Source organism: Phyllobates terribilis, unplaced genomic scaffold, assembly GCF_046119375.1.
Source record: "Phyllobates terribilis strain yellow unplaced genomic scaffold, ASM4611937v1 Scaffold_3__8_contigs__length_932513732, whole genome shotgun sequence".
In the NCBI taxonomy this organism is placed as follows: domain Eukaryota; kingdom Metazoa; phylum Chordata; class Amphibia; order Anura; family Dendrobatidae; genus Phyllobates; species Phyllobates terribilis.
Window position 1 is genome coordinate 29,665,489 of NW_027362763.1, and position 20,896 is coordinate 29,686,384.

Genomic DNA, 20,896 nt, shown 5'->3' on the forward strand with positions numbered 1-20,896 from the left:
ACACTACATCCACTCTGCTACATCTCCTATGCTGCTACACTCACACTACTACATCCTCTCTGCTACATCTCCTCTGCTGCTACACTCACACTACTACTTCCACTCTGCTACATCTCTTCTGCTGCTACACTCACACTACTACATCCACTCTGCTACATCTCCTCTGCTGCTACACTCACACTACTACATCCACTCTGCTACATCTCCTCTGCTGCTACACTCACACTACATCCAATCTGCTACATCTCCTCTGCTGCTACACTCACACTACTACATCCACTAGGCTACATCTCCTCTGCTGCTACACTCACACTACTACATCCACTCTGCTGCATCTCCTCTGCTGCTACACTCACAATACTACATCCACTCTGCTACATCTCCTCTACTGCTACACTCACACTACTACATCCACTCTGCTACATCTCCTCTGCTGCTACACTCACACTACTACATCCACTCTGCTACATCTCCTCTGCTGCTACACTCACACTACTACATCCACTCTGCTACATCTCCTCTGCTGCTACACTCACACTACTACATCCACTCTGCTACATCTCCTCTGCTGCTGCACTCACACTACTACATCCACTCTGCTACATCTCCTCTGCTGCTACACTCACACTACTACATCCACTCTGCTACATCTCCTCTGCTGCTACACTCAAACTACTACATCCACTCTGCTACATCTCCTCTACTGCTACACTCACACTACTACATCCACTCTGCTACATCTCCTCTGCTGCTACACTTACACTACTACATCCACTCTGCTACATCTCCTCTGCTGCTACACTCACACTACATCCACTCTGCTACATCTCCTATGCTGCTACACTCACACTACTACATCCTCTCTGCTACATCTCCTCTGCTGCTACACTCACACTACTACTTCCACTCTGCTACATCTCTTCTGCTGCTACACTCACACTACTACATCCACTCTGCTACATCTCCTCTGCTGCTACACTCACACTACTACATCCACTCTGCTACATCTCCTCTGCTGCTACACTCACACTACATCCAATCTGCTACATCTCCTCTGCTGCTACACTCACACTACTACATCCACTCTGCTACATCTCCTCTGCTGCTACACTCACACTACTACATCCACTCTGCTACATCTCCTCTGCTGCTACACTCACAATACTACATCCACTCTGCTACATCTCCTCTACTGCTACACTCACACTACTACATCCACTCTGCTACATCTCCTCTGCTGCTACACTCACACTACAACATCCACTCTGCTACATCTCCTCTGCTGCTACACTCACACTACTACATCCACTCTGCTACATCTCCTCTGCTGCTACACTCACACTACTACATCCACTCTGCTACATCTCCTCTGCTGCTGCACTCACACTACTACATCCACTCTGCTACATCTCCTCTGCTGCTACACTCACAATACTACATCCACTCTGCTACATCTCCTCTGCTGCTACACGCACACTACTACATCCACTCTGCTACATCTCCTCTGCTGCTACACTCACACTACATCCACTCTGCTACATCTCCTCTACTGCTACACTCACACTACTACATCCACTCTGCTACATCTCCTCTGCTGCTACACTCACACTACTACACCCACTCTGCTACATCTCTTCTGCTGCTACACTCACACTACTACATCCACTCTGCTACATCTCCTCTGCTGCTACACTCACACTACTACATCCACTCTGCTACATCTCCTCTGCTGCTACACTCACACTACATCCAATCTGCTACATCTCCTCTGCTGCTACACTCACACTACTACATCCACTCTGCTACATCTCCTCTGTTGCTACACTCACACTACTACATCCACTCTGCTACATCTCCTCTGCTGCTACACTCACAATACTACATCCACTCTGCTACATCTCCTCTACTGCTACACTCACACTACTACATCCACTCTGCTACATCTCCTCTGCTGCTACACTCACACTACATCCACTCTGCTACATCTCCTATGCTGCTACACTCACACTACTACATCCTCTCTGCTACATCTCCTCTGCTGCTACACTCACACTACTACTTCCACTCTGCTACATCTCTTCTGCTGCTACACTCACACTACTACATCCACTCTGCTACATCTCCTCTGCTGCTACACTCACACTACTACATCCACTCTGCTACATCTCCTCTGCTGCTACACTCACACTACATCCAATCTGCTACATCTCCTCTGCTGCTACACTCACACTACTACATCCACTAGGCTACATCTCCTCTGCTGCTACACTCACACTACTACATCCACTCTGCTACATCTCCTCTGCTGCTACACTCACAATACTACATCCACTCTGCTACATCTCCTCTACTGCTACACTCACACTACTACATCCACTCTGCTACATCTCCTCTGCTGCTACACTCACACTACTACATCCACTCTGCTACATCTCCTCTGCTGCTACACTCACACTACTACATCCACTCTGCTACATCTCCTCTGCTGCTACACTCACACTACTACATCCACTCTGCTACATCTCCTCTGCTGCTGCACTCACACTACTACATCCACTCTGCTACATCTCCTCTGCTGCTACACTCACACTACTACATCCACTCTGCTACATCTCCTCTGCTGCTACACTCACACTACTACATCCACTCTGCTACATCTCCTCTACTGCTACACTCACACTACTACATCCACTCTGCTACATCTCCTCTGCTGCTACACTCACACTACTACATCCACTCTGCTACATCTCCTCTGCTGCTACACTCACACTACATCCACTCTGCTACATCTCCTATGCTGCTACACTCACACTACTACATCCTCTCTGCTACATCTCCTCTGCTGCTACACTCACACTACTACTTCCACTCTGCTACATCTCTTCTGCTGCTACACTCACACTACTACATCCACTCTGCTACATCTCCTCTGCTGCTACACTCACACAACTACATCCACTCTGCTACATCTCCTCTGCTGCTACACTCACACTACATCCAATCTGCTACATCTCCTCTGCTGCTACACTCACACTACTACATCCACTCTGCTACATCTCCTCTGCTGCTACACTCACACTACTACATCCACTCTGCTACATCTCCTCTGCTGCTACACTCACACTACTACATCCACTCTGCTACATCTCCTCTGCTGCTACACTCACACTACTACATCCACTCTGCTACATCTCCTCTGCTGCTACACTCACAATACTACATCCACTCTGCTACATCTCCTCTACTGCTACACTCACACTACTACATCCACTCTGCTACATCTCCTCTGCTGCTACACTCACACTACAACATCCACTCTGCTACATCTCCTCTGCTGCTACACTGACACTACTACATCCACTCTGCTACATCTCCTCTGCTGCTACACTCACACTACTACATCCACTCTGCTACATCTCCTCTGCTGCTGCACTCACACTACTACATCCACTCTGCTACATCTCCTCTGCTGCTACACTCACACTACTACATCCACTCTGCTACATCTCCTCTGCTGCTACACTCACACTACTACATCCACTCTGCTACATCTCCTCTGCTGCTACACTCACACTACATCCACTCTGCTACATCTCCTCTACTGCTACACTCACACTACTACATCCACTCTGCTACATCTCCTCTGCTGCTACACTCACACTACATCCACTCTGCTACATCTCCTCTACTGCTACACTCACACTACTACATCCACTCTGCTACATCTCCTCTGCTGCTACACTCACACTACTACATCCACTCTGCTACATCTCCTCTGCTGCTACACTCACACTACATCCAATCTGCTACATCTCCTCTGCTGCTACACTCACACTACTACATCCACTCGGCTACATCTCCTCTGCTGCTACACTCACACTACTACATCCACTCTGCTACATCTCCTCTGCTGCTACACTCACAATACTACATCCACTCTGCTACATCTCCTCTACTGCTACACTCACACTACTACATCCACTCTGCTACATCTCCTCTGCTGCTACACTCACACTACTACATCCACTCTGCTACATCTCCTCTGCTGCTACACTCACACTACTACATCCACTCTGCTACATCTCCTCTGCTGCTACACTCACACTACTACATCCACTCTGCTACATCTCCTCTGCTGCTGCACTCACACTACTACATCCACTCTGCTACATCTCCTCTGCTGCTACACTCACACTACTACATCCACTCTGCTACATCTCCTCTGCTGCTACACTCACACTACTACATCCACTCTGCTACATCTCCTCTGCTGCTACACTCACACTACTACATCCACTCTGCTACATCTCCTCTACTGCTACACTCACACTACTACATCCACTCTGCTACATCTCCTCTGCTGCTACACTCACACTACTACATCCACTCTGCTACATCTCCTCTGCTGCTACACTCACACTACATCCACTCTGCTACATCTCCTATGCTGCTACACTCACACTACTACATCCACTCTGCTACATCTCCTCTGCTGCTACACTCACACTACATCCACTCTGCTACATCTCCTATGCTGCTACACTCACAGTACTACATCCTCTCTGCTACATCTCCTCTGCTGCTACACTCACACTACTACATCCACTCTGCTACATCTCCTCTGCTGCTACACTCACACTACATCCACTCTGCTACATCTCCTATGCTGCTACACTCACACTACTACATCCTCTCTGCTACATCTCCTCTGCTGCTACACTCACACTACTACATCCACTCTGCTACATCTCCTCTGCTGCTACACTCACACTACATCCACTCTGCTACATCTCCTATGCTGCTACACTCACACTACTACATCCACTCTGCTACATCTCTTCTGCTGCTACACTCACACTACTACATCCACTCTGCTACATCTCCTCTGCTGCTACACTCACACTACTACATCCACTCTGCTACATCTCCTCTGCTGCTACACTCACACTACATCCAATCTGCTACATCTCCTCTGCTGCTACACTCACACTACTACATCCACTCTGCTACATCTCCTCTGCTGCTACACTCACACTACTACATCCACTCTGCTACATCTCCTCTGCTGCTACACTCACAATACTACATCCACTCTGCTACATCTCCTCTACTGCTACACTCACACTACTACATCCACTCTGCTACATCTCCTCTGCTGCTACACTCACACTACTACATCCACTCTGCTACATCTCCTCTGCTGCTACACTCACACTACTACATCCACTCTGCTACATCTCCTCTGCTGCTACACTCACACTACTACATCCACTCTGCTACATCTCCTCTGCTGCTGCACTCACACTACTACATCCACTCTGCTACATCTCCTCTGCTGCTACACTCACACTACTACATCCACTCTGCTACATCTCCTCTGCTGCTACACTCACACTACTACATCCACTCTGCTACATCTCCTCTGCTGCTACACTCACACTACATCCACTCTGCTACATCTCCTCTACTGCTACACTCACACTACTACATCCACTCTGCTACATCTCCTCTGCTGCTACACTCACACTACTACACCCACTCTGCTACATCTCCTCTGCTGCTACACTCACACTACTACACCCACTCTGCTACATCTCCTCTGCTGCTACACTCACACTACTACACCCACTCTGCTACATCTCCTCTGCTGCTACACTCACACTACTACATCCACTCTGCTACATCTCCTCTGCTGCTACACTCACACTACTACATCCACTCTGCTACATCTCCTCTGCTGCTGCACTCACACTACTACACCCACTCTGCTACATCTCCTCTGCTGCTACACTCACACTACTACATCCACTCTGCTACATCTCCTCTGCTGCTACACTCACACTACTACATCCACTCTGCTACATCTCCTCTGCTGCTGCACTCACACTACTACATCCACTCTGCTACATCTCCTCTGCTGCTGCACTCACACTACTACATCCACTCTGCTACATCTCCTCTGCTGCTACACTCACAGTACTACATCCACTCTGCTACATCTCCTCTGCTGCTGCACTCACACTACTACATCCACTCTGCTACATCTCCTCTATTGCTACACTCACACTACTATATCCACTCTGCTACATCTCCTCTGCTGCTGCACTCACACTACTACATCCACTCTGCTACATCTCCTCTGCTGCTACACTCACACTACTACATCCACTCTGCTACATCTCCTCTGCTGCTACACTCACACTACATCCACTCTGCTACATCTCCTCTGCTGCTACACTCACACTACTACATCCACTCTGCTACATCTCCTCTGCTGCTACACTCACACTACTACATCCACTCTGCTACATCTCCTCTGCTGCTACACTCACAATACTACATCCACTCTGCTACATCTCCTCTACTGCTACACTCACACTACTACATCCACTCTGCTACATCTCCTCTGCTGCTACACTCACACTACTACATCCACTCTGCTACATCTCCTCTACTGCTATACTCACACTACTACATCCACTCTGATACATCTCCTCTGCTGCTACACTCACACTACTACATCCACTCTGCTACATCTCCTCTGCTGCTACACTCACACTACTACATCCACTCTGCTACATCTCCTCTGCTGCTACACTCACACTACTACATCCACTCTGCTACATCTCCTCTGCTGCTACACTCACACTACTACATCCACTCTGCTACATCTCCTCTGCTGCTACACTCACACTACTACATCCACTCCGCTACATCTCCTCTGCTGCTACACTCACACTACTACACCCACTCTGCTACATCTCCTCTGCTGCTACACTCACACTACTACATCCACTCTGCTACATCTCCTCTGCTGCTGCACTCACACTACTACATCCACTCTGCTACATCTCCTCTGCTGCTACACTCACACTACTACATCCACTCTGCTACATCTCCTCTACTGCTACACTCACACTACTACACCCACTCTGCTACATCTCCTCTGCTGCTACACTCACACTACTACATCCACTCTGCTACATCTCCTCTGCTGCTGCACTCACACTAATACATCCACTCTGCTACATCTCCTCTGCTGCTACACTCACACTACTACATCCACTCTGCTACATCTCCTCTGCTGCTGCACTCACACTACTACATCCACTCTGCTACATCTCCTCTATTGCTACACTCACACTACTACACCCACTCTGCTACATCTCCTCTGCTGCTACACTCACATTACTACATCCACTCTGCTACATCTCCTCTGCTGCTACACTCACACTACTACATCCACTCTGCTACATCTCCTCTGCTGCTACACTCACACTACTACATCCACTCTGCTACATCTCCTCTACTGCTACACTCACACTACTACATCCACTCTGTTACATCTCCTCTGCTGCTACACTCACACTACTACATCCACTCTGCTACATCTCCTCTGCTGCTACACTCACACTACTACATCCACTCTGCTACATCTCCTCTACTGCTACACTCACACTACTACATTCACTCTGTTACATCTCCTCTGCTGCTACACTCACACTACTACATCCACTCTGCTACATCTCCTCTGCTGCTACACTCACACTACATCCACTCTGCTACATCTCCTCTGCTGCTACACTCACACTACTACATCCACTCTGCTACATCTCCTCTACTGCTACACTCACACTACTACATCCACTCTGCTACATCTCCTCTGCTGCTACACTCACACTACTACATCCACTCTGCTACATCTCCTCTGCTGCTACACTCACACTACTACATCCACTCTGCTACATCTCCTCTGCTGCTACACTCACACTACTACATCCACTCTGCTACATCTCCTCTGCTGCTAAACTCACACTACTACATCCACTCTGCTACATCTCCTCTGCTGCTACACTCACACTACTACATCCACTCTGCTACATCTCCTCTGCTGCTACACTCACAGTACTACATCCACTCTGCTACATCTCCTCTGCTGCTACACTCACAGTACTACATCCACTCTGCTACATCTCCTCTGCTGCTGCACTCACACTACTACATCCACTCTGCTACATCTCCTCTGCTGCTACACTCCTACTACATCCACTCTGCTACATCTCCTCTGCTGCTGTACTCACACTACTACATCCACTCTGCTACATCTCCTCTGCTGCTACACTCACACTACTACATCCACTCTGCTACATCTCCTCTACTGCTACACTCACACTACTACATTCACTCTGTTACATCTCCTCTGCTGCTACACTCACACTACTACATCCACTCTGCTACATCTCCTCTGCTGCTACACTCACACTACATCCACTCTGCTACATCTCCTCTGCTGCTACACTCACAGTACTACATCCACTCTGCTACATCTCCTCTGCTGCTACACTCACACTACTACATCCACTCTGCTACATCTCCTCTGCTGCTACACTCACACTACTACATCCACTCTGCTACATCTCCTCTGCTGCTACACTCACACTACTACATCCACTCTGCTACATCTCCTCTGCTGCTACACTCACAGTACTACATCCACTCTGCTACATCTCCTCTGCTGCTACACTCACAGTACTACATCCACTCTGCTACATCTCCTCTGCTGCTGCACTCACACTACTACATCCACTCTGCTACATCTCCTCTGCTGCTACACTCCTACTACATCCACTCTGCTACATCTCCTCTGCTGCTGTACTCACACTACTACATCCACTCTGCTACATCTCCTCTGCTGCTACACTCACACTACTACATCCACTCTGCTACATCTCCTCTACTGCTACACTCACATTACTACATCCACTCTGCTACATATCCTCTGCTGCTACACTCACACTACTACATCCACTCTGCTACATCTCCTCTGCTGCTACACTCACACTACTACATCCACTCTGCTACATCTCCTCTGCTGCTACACTCACACTACTACATCCACTCTGCTACATCTCCTCTACTGCTACACTCAAATTACTACATCCACTCTGCTACATCTCCTCTGCTGCTGCACTCACACTACTACATCCACTCTGCTACATCTCCTCTGCTGCTACACTCACACTACTACACCCACTCTGCTACATCTCCTCTGCTGCTGCACTCACACTACTACATCCACTCTGCTACATCTCCTCTGCTGCTACACTCACAGTACTACATCCACTCTGCTACATCTCCTCTGCTGCTACACTCACAGTACTACATCCACTCTGCTACATCTCCTCTGCTGCTGCACTCACACTACTACATCCACTCTGCTACATCTCCTCTGCTGCTACACTCCTACTACATCCACTCTGCTACATCTCCTCTGCTGCTGTACTCACACTACTACATCCACTCTGCTACATCTCCTCTGCTGCTACACTCACACTACTACATCCACTCTGCTACATCTCCTCTACTGCTACACTCACACTACTACATTCACTCTGTTACATCTCCTCTGCTGCTACACTCACACTACTACATCCACTCTGCTACATCTCCTCTGCTGCTACACTCACACTACATCCACTCTGCTACATCTCCTCTGCTGCTACACTCACAGTACTACATCCACTCTGCTACATCTCCTCTGCTGCTACACTCACACTACTACATCCACTCTGCTACATCTCCTCTGCTGCTACACTCACACTACTACATCCACTCTGCTACATCTCCTCTGCTGCTACACTCACACTACTACATCCACTCTGCTACATCTCCTCTGCTGCTACACTCACAGTACTACATCCACTCTGCTACATCTCCTCTGCTGCTACACTCACAGTACTACATCCACTCTGCTACATCTCCTCTGCTGCTGCACTCACACTACTACATCCACTCTGCTACATCTCCTCTGCTGCTACACTCCTACTACATCCACTCTGCTACATCTCCTCTGCTGCTGTACTCACACTACTACATCCACTCTGCTACATCTCCTCTGCTGCTACACTCACTCTACTACATCCACTCTGCTACATCTCCTCTACTGCTACACTCACATTACTACATCCACTCTGCTACATATCCTCTGCTGCTACACTCACACTACTACATCCACTCTGCTACATCTCCTCTGCTGCTACACTCACACTACTACATCCACTCTGCTACATCTCCTCTGCTGCTACACTCACACTACTACATCCACTCTGCTACATCTCCTCTACTGCTACACTCAAATTACTACATCCACTCTGCTACATCTCCTCTGCTGCTGCACTCACACTACTACATCCACTCTGCTACATCTCCTCTGCTGCTACACTCACACTACTACACCCACTCTGCTACATCTCCTCTGCTGCTGCACTCACACTACTACATCCACTCTGCTACATCTCCTCTGCTGCTACACTCACAGTACTACATCCACTCTGCTACATCTCCTCTATTGTTACACTCACAGTACTACATCCAATCTGCTACATCTCCTCTGCTGCTACACTCACACTACTACATCCACTCTGCTGCATCTCCTCTGCTGCTACACTCACATTACTACATCCACTCTGCTACATCTCCTCTGCTGCTACACTCACAGTACTACATCCACTCTGCTACATCTCCTCTATTGTTACACTCACACTACTACATCCACTCTGCTACATCTCCTCTGCTACTGCACTCACACTACTACATCCACTCTGCTACACTCACACTACTACATCCACTCTGCTACATCTCCTCTGCTGCTACACTCACACTACTACATCCACTCTGCTACATCTCCTCTGCTGCTGCACTCACACTACTACATCCACTCTGCTACATCTCCTCTGCTGCTACACTCACACTACTACATCCACGCTGCTACATCTCCTCTGCTGCTGCACTCACACTACTACATCCACTCTGCTACATCTCCTCTGCTGCTACACTCACACTACTACATCCACTCTGCTACATCTCCTCTGCTGCTGCACTCACACTACTACATCCACTCTGCTACATCTCCTCTGCTGCTACACTCACACTACATCCACTCTGCTACATCTCCTCTGCTGCTACACTCACACTACTACATCCACTCTGCTACATCTCCTCTGCTGCTACACTCACACTACTACATCCACTCTGCTACATCTCCTCTGCTGCTACACTCACACTACTACATCCACTCTGCTACATCTCCTCTGCTGCTACACTCACACTACTACACCCACTCTGCTACATCTCCTCTGCTGCTACACTCACACTACTACATCCACTCTGCTACATCTCCTCTACTGCTACACTCACACTACTACATCCACTCTGCGACATCTCCTCTGCTGCTACACTCACACTACTACATCCACTCTGCTACATCTCCTCTGCTGCTACACTCACACTACTACATCCACTCTGCTACATCTCCTCTGCTGCTACACTCACACTACTACATCCACTCTGCTACATCTCCTCTGCTGCTACACTCACACTACATCCACTCTGCTACATCTCCTCTGCTGCTACACTCACACTACTACACCCACTCTGCTACATCTCCTCTGCTGCTACACTCACACTACTACATCCACTCTGCTACATCTCCTCTGCTGCTACACTCACACTACTACATCCACTCTGCTACATCTCCTCTGCTGCTACACTCACAGTACTACATCCACTCTGCTACATCTCCTCTGCTGCTACACTCACAGTACTACATCCACTCTGCTACATCTCCTCTGCTGCTACACTCACACTACTACATCCACTCTGCTACATCTCCTCTGCTGCTACACTCACACTACTACATCCACTCTGCTACATCTCCTCTGCTGCTACACTCACACTACTACACCCACTCTGCTACATCTCCTCTGCTGCTGCACTCACACTACTACATCCACTCTGCTACATCTCCTCTGCTGCTACACTCACACTACTACACCCACTCTGCTACATCTCCTCTGCTGCTGCACTCACACTACTACATCCACTATGCTACATCTCCTCTGCTGCTACACTCACATTACTACATCCACTCTGCTACATCTCCTCTGCTGCTACACTCACAGTACTACATCCACTCTGCTACATATCCTCTATTGTTACACTCACACTACTACACCCACTCTGCTACATCTCCTCTGCTGCTGCACTCACACTACTACATCCACTATGCTACATCTCCTCTGCTGCTACACTCACATTACTACATCCACTCTGCTACATCTCCTCTGCTGCTACACTCACAGTACTACATCCACTCTGCTACATCTCCTCTGCTGCTACACTCACACTACTACATCCACTCTGCTACATCTCCTCTGCTGCTACACTCACATTACTACGTCCACTCTGCTACATCTCCTCTGCTGCTACACTCACAGTACTACATCCACTCTGCTACATCTCCTCTATTGTTACACTCACACTACTACATCCACTCTGCTACATCTCCTCTGCTACTGCACTCACACTACTACATCCACTCTGCTACACTCACACTACTACATCCACTCTGCTACATCTCCTCTGCTGCTACACTCACACTACTACATCCACTCTGCTACATCTCCTCTGCTGCTGCACTCACACTACTACATCCACTCTGCTACATCTCCTCTGCTGCTACACTCACATTACTACATCCACTCTGCTACATCTCCTCTGCTGCTACACTCACAGTACTACATCCACTGTGCTACATATCCTCTATTGTTACACTCACAGTACTACATCCAATCTGCTACATCTCCTCTGCTGCTACACTCACACTACTACATCCACTCTGCTACATCTCCTCTGCTGCTACACTCACATTACTACATCCACTCTGCTACATCTCCTCTATTGTTACACTCACAGTACTACATCCACTCTGCTACATCTCCTCTATTGTTACACTCACACTACTACATCCACTCTGCTACATCTCCTCTGCTACTGCACTCACACTACTACATCCACTCTGCTACACTCACACTACTACATCCACTCTGCTACATCTCCTCTGCTGCTACACTCACACTACTACATCCACTCTGCTACATCTCCTCTGCTGCTGCACTCACACTACTACATCCACTCTGCTACATCTCCTCTGCTGCTACACTCACACTACTACATCCACGCTGCTACATCTCCTCTGCTGCTGCACTCACACTACTACATCCACTCTGCTACATCTCCTCTGCTGCTACACTCACACTACTACATCCACTCTGCTACATCTCCTCTGCTGCTGCACTCACACTACTACATCCACTCTGCTACATCTCCTCTGCTGCTACACTCACACTACATCCACTCTGCTACATCTCCTCTGCTGCTACACTCACACTACTACATCCACTCTGCTACATCTCCTCTGCTGCTACACTCACACTACTACATCCACTCTGCTACATCTCCTCTGCTGCTACACTCACACTACTACATCCACTCTGCTACATCTCCTCTGCTGCTACACTCACACTACTACATCCACTCTGCTACATCTCCTCTTCTGCTACACTCACACTACTACATCCACTCTGCGACATCTCCTCTGCTGCTACACTCACACTACTACATCCACTCTGCTACATCTCCTCTGCTGCTACACTCACACTACTACATCCACTTTGCTACATCTCCTCTGCTGCTACACTCACATTACATCCACTCTGCTACATCTCCTCTGCTGCTACACTCACACTACTACACCCACTCTGCTACATCTCCTCTGCTGCTACACTCACACTACTACATCCACTCTGCTACATCTCCTCTGCTGCTACACTCACACTACTACATCCACTCTGCTACATCTCCTCTGCTGCTACACTCACACTACATCCACTCTGCTACATCTCCTCTGCTGCTACACTCACAGTACTACATCCACTCTGCTACATCTCCTCTGCTGCTACACTCACAGTACTACATCCACTCTGCTACATCTCCTCTGCTGCTACACTCACACTACTACATCCACTCTGCTACATCTCCTCTGCTGCTACACTCACACTACTACATCCACTCTGCTACATATCCTCTGCTGCTACACTCACACTACTACATCCACTCTGCTACATCTCCTCTGCTGCTACACTCACACTACATCCACTCTGCTACATCTCCTCTGCTGCTACACTCACACTACTACACCCACTCTGCTACATCTCCTCTGCTGCTACACTCACACTACTACATCCACTCTGCTACATCTCCTCTGCTGCTACACTCACACTACTACATCCACTCTGCTACATCTCCTCTGCTGCTACACTCACACTACATCCACTCTGCTACATCTCCTCTGCTGCTACACTCACAGTACTACATCCACTCTGCTACATCTCCTCTGCTGCTACACTCACAGTACTACATCCACTCTGCTACATCTCCTCTGCTGCTGCACTCACACTACTACACCCACTCTGCTACATCTCCTCTGCTGCTACACTCACACTACTACATCCAATCGCCTACATCTCCTCTGCTGCTATACTCACACTACTACACCCACTCTGCTACATCTCCTCTGCTGCTACACTCACACTACTACATCCAATCGCCTACATCTCCTCTGCTGCTACACTCACAGTACTACATCCACTCTGCTACATCTCCTCTGCTGCTGCACTCACACTACTACATCCACTCTGCTACATCTCCTCTGCTGCTACACTCACACTACATCCACTCTGCTACATCTCCTCTGCTGCTACACTCACACTACTACATCCACTCTGCTACATCTCCTCTGCTACTACACTCACACTACTACATCCACTCTGCTACATCTCCTCTGCTGCTACACTCACACTACTACATCCACTCTGCTACATCTACTCTGCTGCTACACTCACACTACTACACCCACTCTGCTACATCTCCTCTGCTGCTACACTCACACTACTACATCCACTCTGCTACATCTCCTCTGCTGCTACACTCACACTACATCCACTCTGCTACATCTCCTCTGCTGCTACACTCACACTACTACACCCACTCTGCTACATCTCCTCTGCTGCTACACTCACACTACTACATCCACTCTGCTACATCTCCTCTGCTGCTACACTCACACTACTACATCCACTCTGCTACATCTCCTCTGCTGCTACACTCACACTACATCCACTCTGCTACATCTCCTCTGCTGCTACACTCACAGTACTACATCCACTCTGCTACATCTCCTCTGCTGCTACACTCACACTACTACATCCACTCTGCTACATCTCCTCTGCTGCTACACTCACACTACTACATCCACTCTGCTACATCTCCTCTGCTGCTACACTCACACTACTACACCCACTCTGCTACATCTCCTCTGCTGCTGCACTCACACTACTACATCCACTCTGCTACATCTCCTCTGCTGCTACACTCACTTTATTACCTTTTGTTCTTTAGGATCTGATAGGTTGAAGCTCCAGAGAGTACAGGAGGACGGCACCTGTGCAGACGGGAGAGCGCCCCCACACCATTCACCCTTAGTCTATGGCGACCGTTGTTAGTTCCAGTTCTGTAATGTCGATTGCTCGTGTTTGGACTCCATGTTTTCTATTAATGATTGTTCCAGAGATAGATAAATCCCCGGATCCCCTGTGGTCAGTGTTATCTCACGACTAAAGAAAGCTCATCCTTGACCCCCATCGTGGTCCCATCATTTCCGGGGATCAGATATCGGTCCCCCTCCTTCCTTATCGATTATAATTCTCTGTAACATCAGTCATGTGATAAATATGGAGCTCCTCAATGTATTAGCCTGGAGTCCCCAGTCTGACTGCTCTTACAGTAAAGAACCCTCCACGCTTACATGATTGATTGCTCATGCCTGGACTTTATCTGTAATCTGGCTGCCATCAGAATAAAAGCAGAAAATCTTCACTCTTCTGTCAGTAATGAATCATGAATTATAACTCATTAGCATCAGTCAGGAGATCAATATGGTATGCCTTCTTGTACTGCTCTTACTGGAAAGAACCCTTCCCAATATTCTTATATTAATGATGGAGAAATCCCCTGAATAGCCTGAGAACAAAAATAACTTATGACTAAAGAAATTTACTTCCCGATCCCAGGGATCACCCCTCGGGAATTATAACTCTCAGTAACATCAGTCATCAGATCAATATTTGCTGTGACGCCCAACCTCTACTCCTTTTAAAGTAGAGAACCCTTTCCTATATTCCTACATTGATGATAATTTTCTATTTTCCCCTATTGATGATGGATCCGCCTTCTGTCCACATGCACTTGTCGGCCTCGTACACATTTATACTCATTGTTGGTCTCATCAAAGGTGATCATATCTGATCTGGGTACGGGGCGCCAACAACAAACCATCTAGTCCGGGATATTTAGATACAGGGTCAATGAAGGCCTAGCCCATGACTGTAACTCGACCACGTCTATTTATGCACCCTAAAATATGTATTTGCTTTTGCAGCTTCTGCCTGGCATTGAGATGCCAGGACAATAATGAGGTGAGTACAGACCCCGGTTTTGCATCTAGATCCAAGGGGTACCTGGAGGACAGGTGTGGACGAGCCCTTTAAGCTCCATATTTCGGATATTCGCCCATATTGCAGTGCGGCTATGTGCAGCTTCCCCTCCCGCGGCTAGTGACACAGGGACAGGACTTTGATGGCCGCTTCTTCTCCTCTGTGTGATGGACGGCTGCCTTTGATTTATGCTCCTCGCTGGTGATTATCGCTTTCTTGTAAGAACACAAGAGTCTCCGCTGGGCCGTCCAATGAAACCAAGAGCTCGAGAACCCGGCGGATGGGAGGATTTTAGAAATGAAAGCTCCTCCGTAAATGGCGATGGTCGGCAGAGATGGAATATATTAAAATGAGAAGGCGGCCAAGATTAATAATGAAGGATGAAAGATAGGGAGGAAACTGGAGAAAATCTCTAGACTGGAAATTTAGAAATCCTTTTCATTACTGATCTTCTCACCACGTCATGACTTAAGCTCCAGAGCTGAATTCGAAATTCGGCCGATCCCTTAAAGAGGACTTGTCGCCTGACATAACTTCTTCACCTGGCGTAAAACGCCGCTGTTCTCCTGACATACGGCGATGTTTTTCTTTTGAGATATGGCCTCCTCTTCCCTGTTATGTGATTCTGGTATTTTTAAACCAAGTGGGAGTGTTCCTCAAAGACCACACCCTCAGAGAAGAGATGAGGACAACTCCCACTTGACTAAATAGATAAGATTTATATACAGGGAAGATGAAGGCCATATCTCAGGCGCAGGAACAAAGGAAAAACATCGCCGGATGTCAGGAGAACAGCGGCGTCTACACCGGGTAAAGAAATGAGATCTCATCTACTCACGGTGAACCTGAGACCATGTAACGCCAGGGCTACCATGACCAAACCTTCATGAGAGGTCCCGGCTCACTGGAAAAGCCAGAAGACCAGCAAACGATGGATGGAGACAATCCCCCAAAAATTATAAAGATAAAAGACCCCCAAAATATTTGGCTCTCTCATCAGTCCCTGTCTCCTAACACAATCATTTTTATGGGACACTAAAATGAAACGCTCGTTTTGTATCTACAGCTCCTAGGCTCTATGTGTCACCATGGTAACAGACTACAATCCCGCCCTGTGTAGTCTGATCCTGTAAGTCATACTTATCTCTATCATCTTGCTTATCGGGTGGGGAAGGGTCTCGCTACAGGATCGGACAACACAGGATTTAGTAGTCTGTTGCGATGGAGATTTGCTTGGAAGCAGTAGACCAAGAGAATAATAGATCTCGTGTGAACAAAAAAAAATAAAAAATTTCATGCGAGACCTTGTTTTGTTTTATTATAGGTATATTTGGATGATAAAAATGTGGTTAGGAAGGTGAGCAAACCCCTCAAATACAAAGAGGAGATGTGTAGCCACTAGGGTTGAGTGAGTATGTTCTGTTCGAGTATGCTCGGAGTATGCTCAGGCCGAGCTCCGAGTATTTACAGCTGCTCGGTGATATGGTTGAATCGCTCCCGGGTGCATGATTTGCGACTGTTTGACAGCTTTATTACATGGGAGGAATGTGTAAGAAATAGACATTCCTCCCATGTAATAAAACTGTCAAACAGTCGCAAATCATGCACACAGGAGCGATTTAACCTTATCATCGAGCAGCTGTAAATGCTCAGTGCTCGGCCTGAGCATACTCGGCGAAAGGGTTAATAGAACATACTCGCTCACCACTAGTAGCCACCAAGGACTGGGAAAGCCTCTGAACGAGAGCTTCGGTGGATGTAGTCTGAGGCTTTTTAAGATCATGTTTATCCCCTGGACAATCCCTTTGAGGGCACTCCTAAACCTTGGACCATTACATTTAGAAAAGGTGAAGAAAAAGGTGGAAAAGGACAATCACAAGGATCAGGAGAACGTCATTGAGATGCCTACAGAACCATAAATGTGTCTCATCTTTCTGCTTCGACTTGGAGAAACAATGGCAGGAGTATAAGGAGGGAACGATGATCATTCGCCAAGACCCCTCGTCATACAGAGTTACTGAGCGCAATGTGGAGCCGCCCTTAAAGTCTATGTTTATATACGGGAAGAGCCGGAAGACTCATTCTCCCCATACATCACCGTGGTGGACGTTTACCTTCTGAAGACCCTCTCTCCTGATTGCAGGCTTTGGTGGGATCTTCCCGGAGACACGGCTGAGTTATTAGTATGTCCGGAAAGCAGGCTGTCCGTCTCTAGATGGAAATTGCCGTCCACTTCACCTCTCATTTGAGAATTATCTAAAAACTCCCCGTCATTCCAAGCGCCCACCGATCCGTCCATGGTCTGGTACCTGATCTCGATACTGACGCTGGTCTGAAAGACATGAAGAAAAATCAGATGAGAGAAATGTCATCTTACCAGCAGAATAGTCAAAGAAATTATATCGTAGCTCAAAAGTCTAAAAATTTACCAAAATTTTGAGGTTGGGCAGCGTTGTGTCTTTCTGTAATTTATGATCAACATGTAAGAGTTGGGAACAAATCGGTAAAGGCGATCATGATTAGGGGTTAACGACGGTATTTTATGTTTTTTCTTGGACCTTTCGTATCATTGCTTCGTTATCGGTCTACGGAGGTGGCTCATTTCTCACACCGAGTGGATGTTTTTTTTTCCATGTATAAATATATATATGGAATTTTTTTCCCAATTTTTTGTTTTCCTCCCCGCTAGTTGTTACTCTCTTGCAGCGAACGACCACAAAGCGACACCCTGTGATTGTCTCATGATTATATTGAGACATTTTGGGGCGTTAGGTGTCAACAGTGCATAAAAAAAAAGTAACAAACTGCTCAAAAGAATCAAACACAAAGTTACACATTGTACAAAAAAACATGCAAAAAAAAAAGTTGTAAATTGCAAAAAAAAAAAAAAAAGTTTTGCAAAAGAGGAAAAACATGCGGCCTATCGTCATCCCGTGATACCGGTGATGACTGAGACAACCGCTGACATAACGCTCGCCCTGCTGATCACAGAAAATATGGGTGACCCATAAGTGCAGCCAAAGAGACCTCCGTTCGTGCCTTGTTCAGACCTGCATGTCACTGCATTTTCCGCAGACAGTGCACAGACTCATTGGCGCACATTTATCAAGCGGTTGACGCCAGTTTGTGGCATAACCCATCCCCCAAAAGTAGCGAATTGTGCAAAACGCTTGGAAAAAGTTTTAAATTGCACCAAAAAAAAAAAGAAAGTTGCCAATTGCAAAAAAAAGTTACAGAAAGTTGGAGGCGCAGAGAAGTCAGGACCCAGACGTCTGAGCGCACTGCCCCCCACAATGCTGCTTTCTTTCGTTGCACTCCTTCATCGGTAGTCATGCTTTATCTGCATGCTGTCACTTGTAGTTCCACTGGGAAAGCAAAAGAGGGTTCGCAGAGCTGTCCTGACAAAATGAGTGGATATGACTCCCTTCGCCTTGTGTCCCCCTCTTATAGAAGGGCGGCGGGGGGTAAGGTCACATGACTTCTATAAGAAGGTGATGTGGAGGTAAAGAAGAGCTGGGGCTATGGAGGGTCTGGACACCTCCCAACCGCACGGCTCCCACGTGGCCCGAATCCAACGGGACAGTCCCAAATTTGTGGAGCTGTCACCTGGTTCCTGAGGTTTGTCCCGATTCCAAGTGTATCTATGCCCATAGGATATAATGATGGAGCAGGGAAAGGACAGACCCGGCTCCACCGATCAGTCTGGGTAGAGACTGAAAGACCTGCAAGTACCCTCAGGTCACATGAGTGGGCAGCAGAGACCAGCGAGGCAGCAGAGAAGCAGGGCACACTAAAGAGGGGGCTTCATACTGTGTGGCTGGCACTGTGGGGTTTTATACTATCTGGGGGTGCAGCGTGGCATCTATATACTGTGTGTGTGGGGGGGGGGGGCACTGTGGCATCTATATACTGTGTGTGGATAGTGTGAGGGTTTTATTTCATGTGTGGGGCCCTGTGGGGGCTTCATACTGTGGGTGGGTGGGAAGAATTTGGTGGCTTCATACTGTGGGGATTATACTGTGTGTGGAGGGGGGGGGGTATTGTGGGGTTTTATACTGTGTGTAGGGGCTTCATATTATATGTGGGGGCACTGTGGGAACTTCACAGTCTGTGGGGTATGTTTAGCATTTTATACTGTGTGGCGGGCACTGAGGGGGCTTCATATTGTGTTGTGGTACAATGGGGGTTTATACTGTGTGGGGGCACTGTGGGGGCTTCATACTGTGTGGGGGGCAATATACTGTGTGTGAATATTGTGGGGGCTTCATACTGTATGTGAGGGGCACTATACTGTGCCTGGAGTGTTGTGGGGGCTTCATACTGTCTGTGAGGGGCACTATACTGTGCCTGGAGTGTTGTGGGGGCTTCATACTATATGTGGGGGCACTGTGGGAACTTCACAGTCTGTGGGGTATGTTAAGCATTTTATACTGTGTGGAGGGCACTGAGGGGGCTTCATATTGTGTTGTGGTACAATGGGAGTATATACTGTGTGGGGGCACTGT

General features: G+C 47.9%; 1 protein-coding gene across 16 annotated transcripts in view; it reads right to left on the reverse strand.

Moving 5' to 3' along the window:
- Positions 1-20,896, reverse strand: part of OTOF (otoferlin) — a 628,499-nt gene that overhangs the window by 282,341 nt on the left and 325,262 nt on the right. For 15 of the 16 annotated variants that reach the window (XM_073673817.1, XM_073673815.1, XM_073673810.1 and 12 more), the window contains one exon: positions 18,506-18,723. In XM_073673817.1, coding sequence (XP_073529918.1) covers positions 18,506-18,723 — 218 coding nt within the window. Of the gene's footprint in view, positions 1-16,415; positions 16,484-18,505; positions 18,724-20,896 lie in introns of those variants that run through there. The other variant, XM_073673822.1, reaches the window with a different exon arrangement.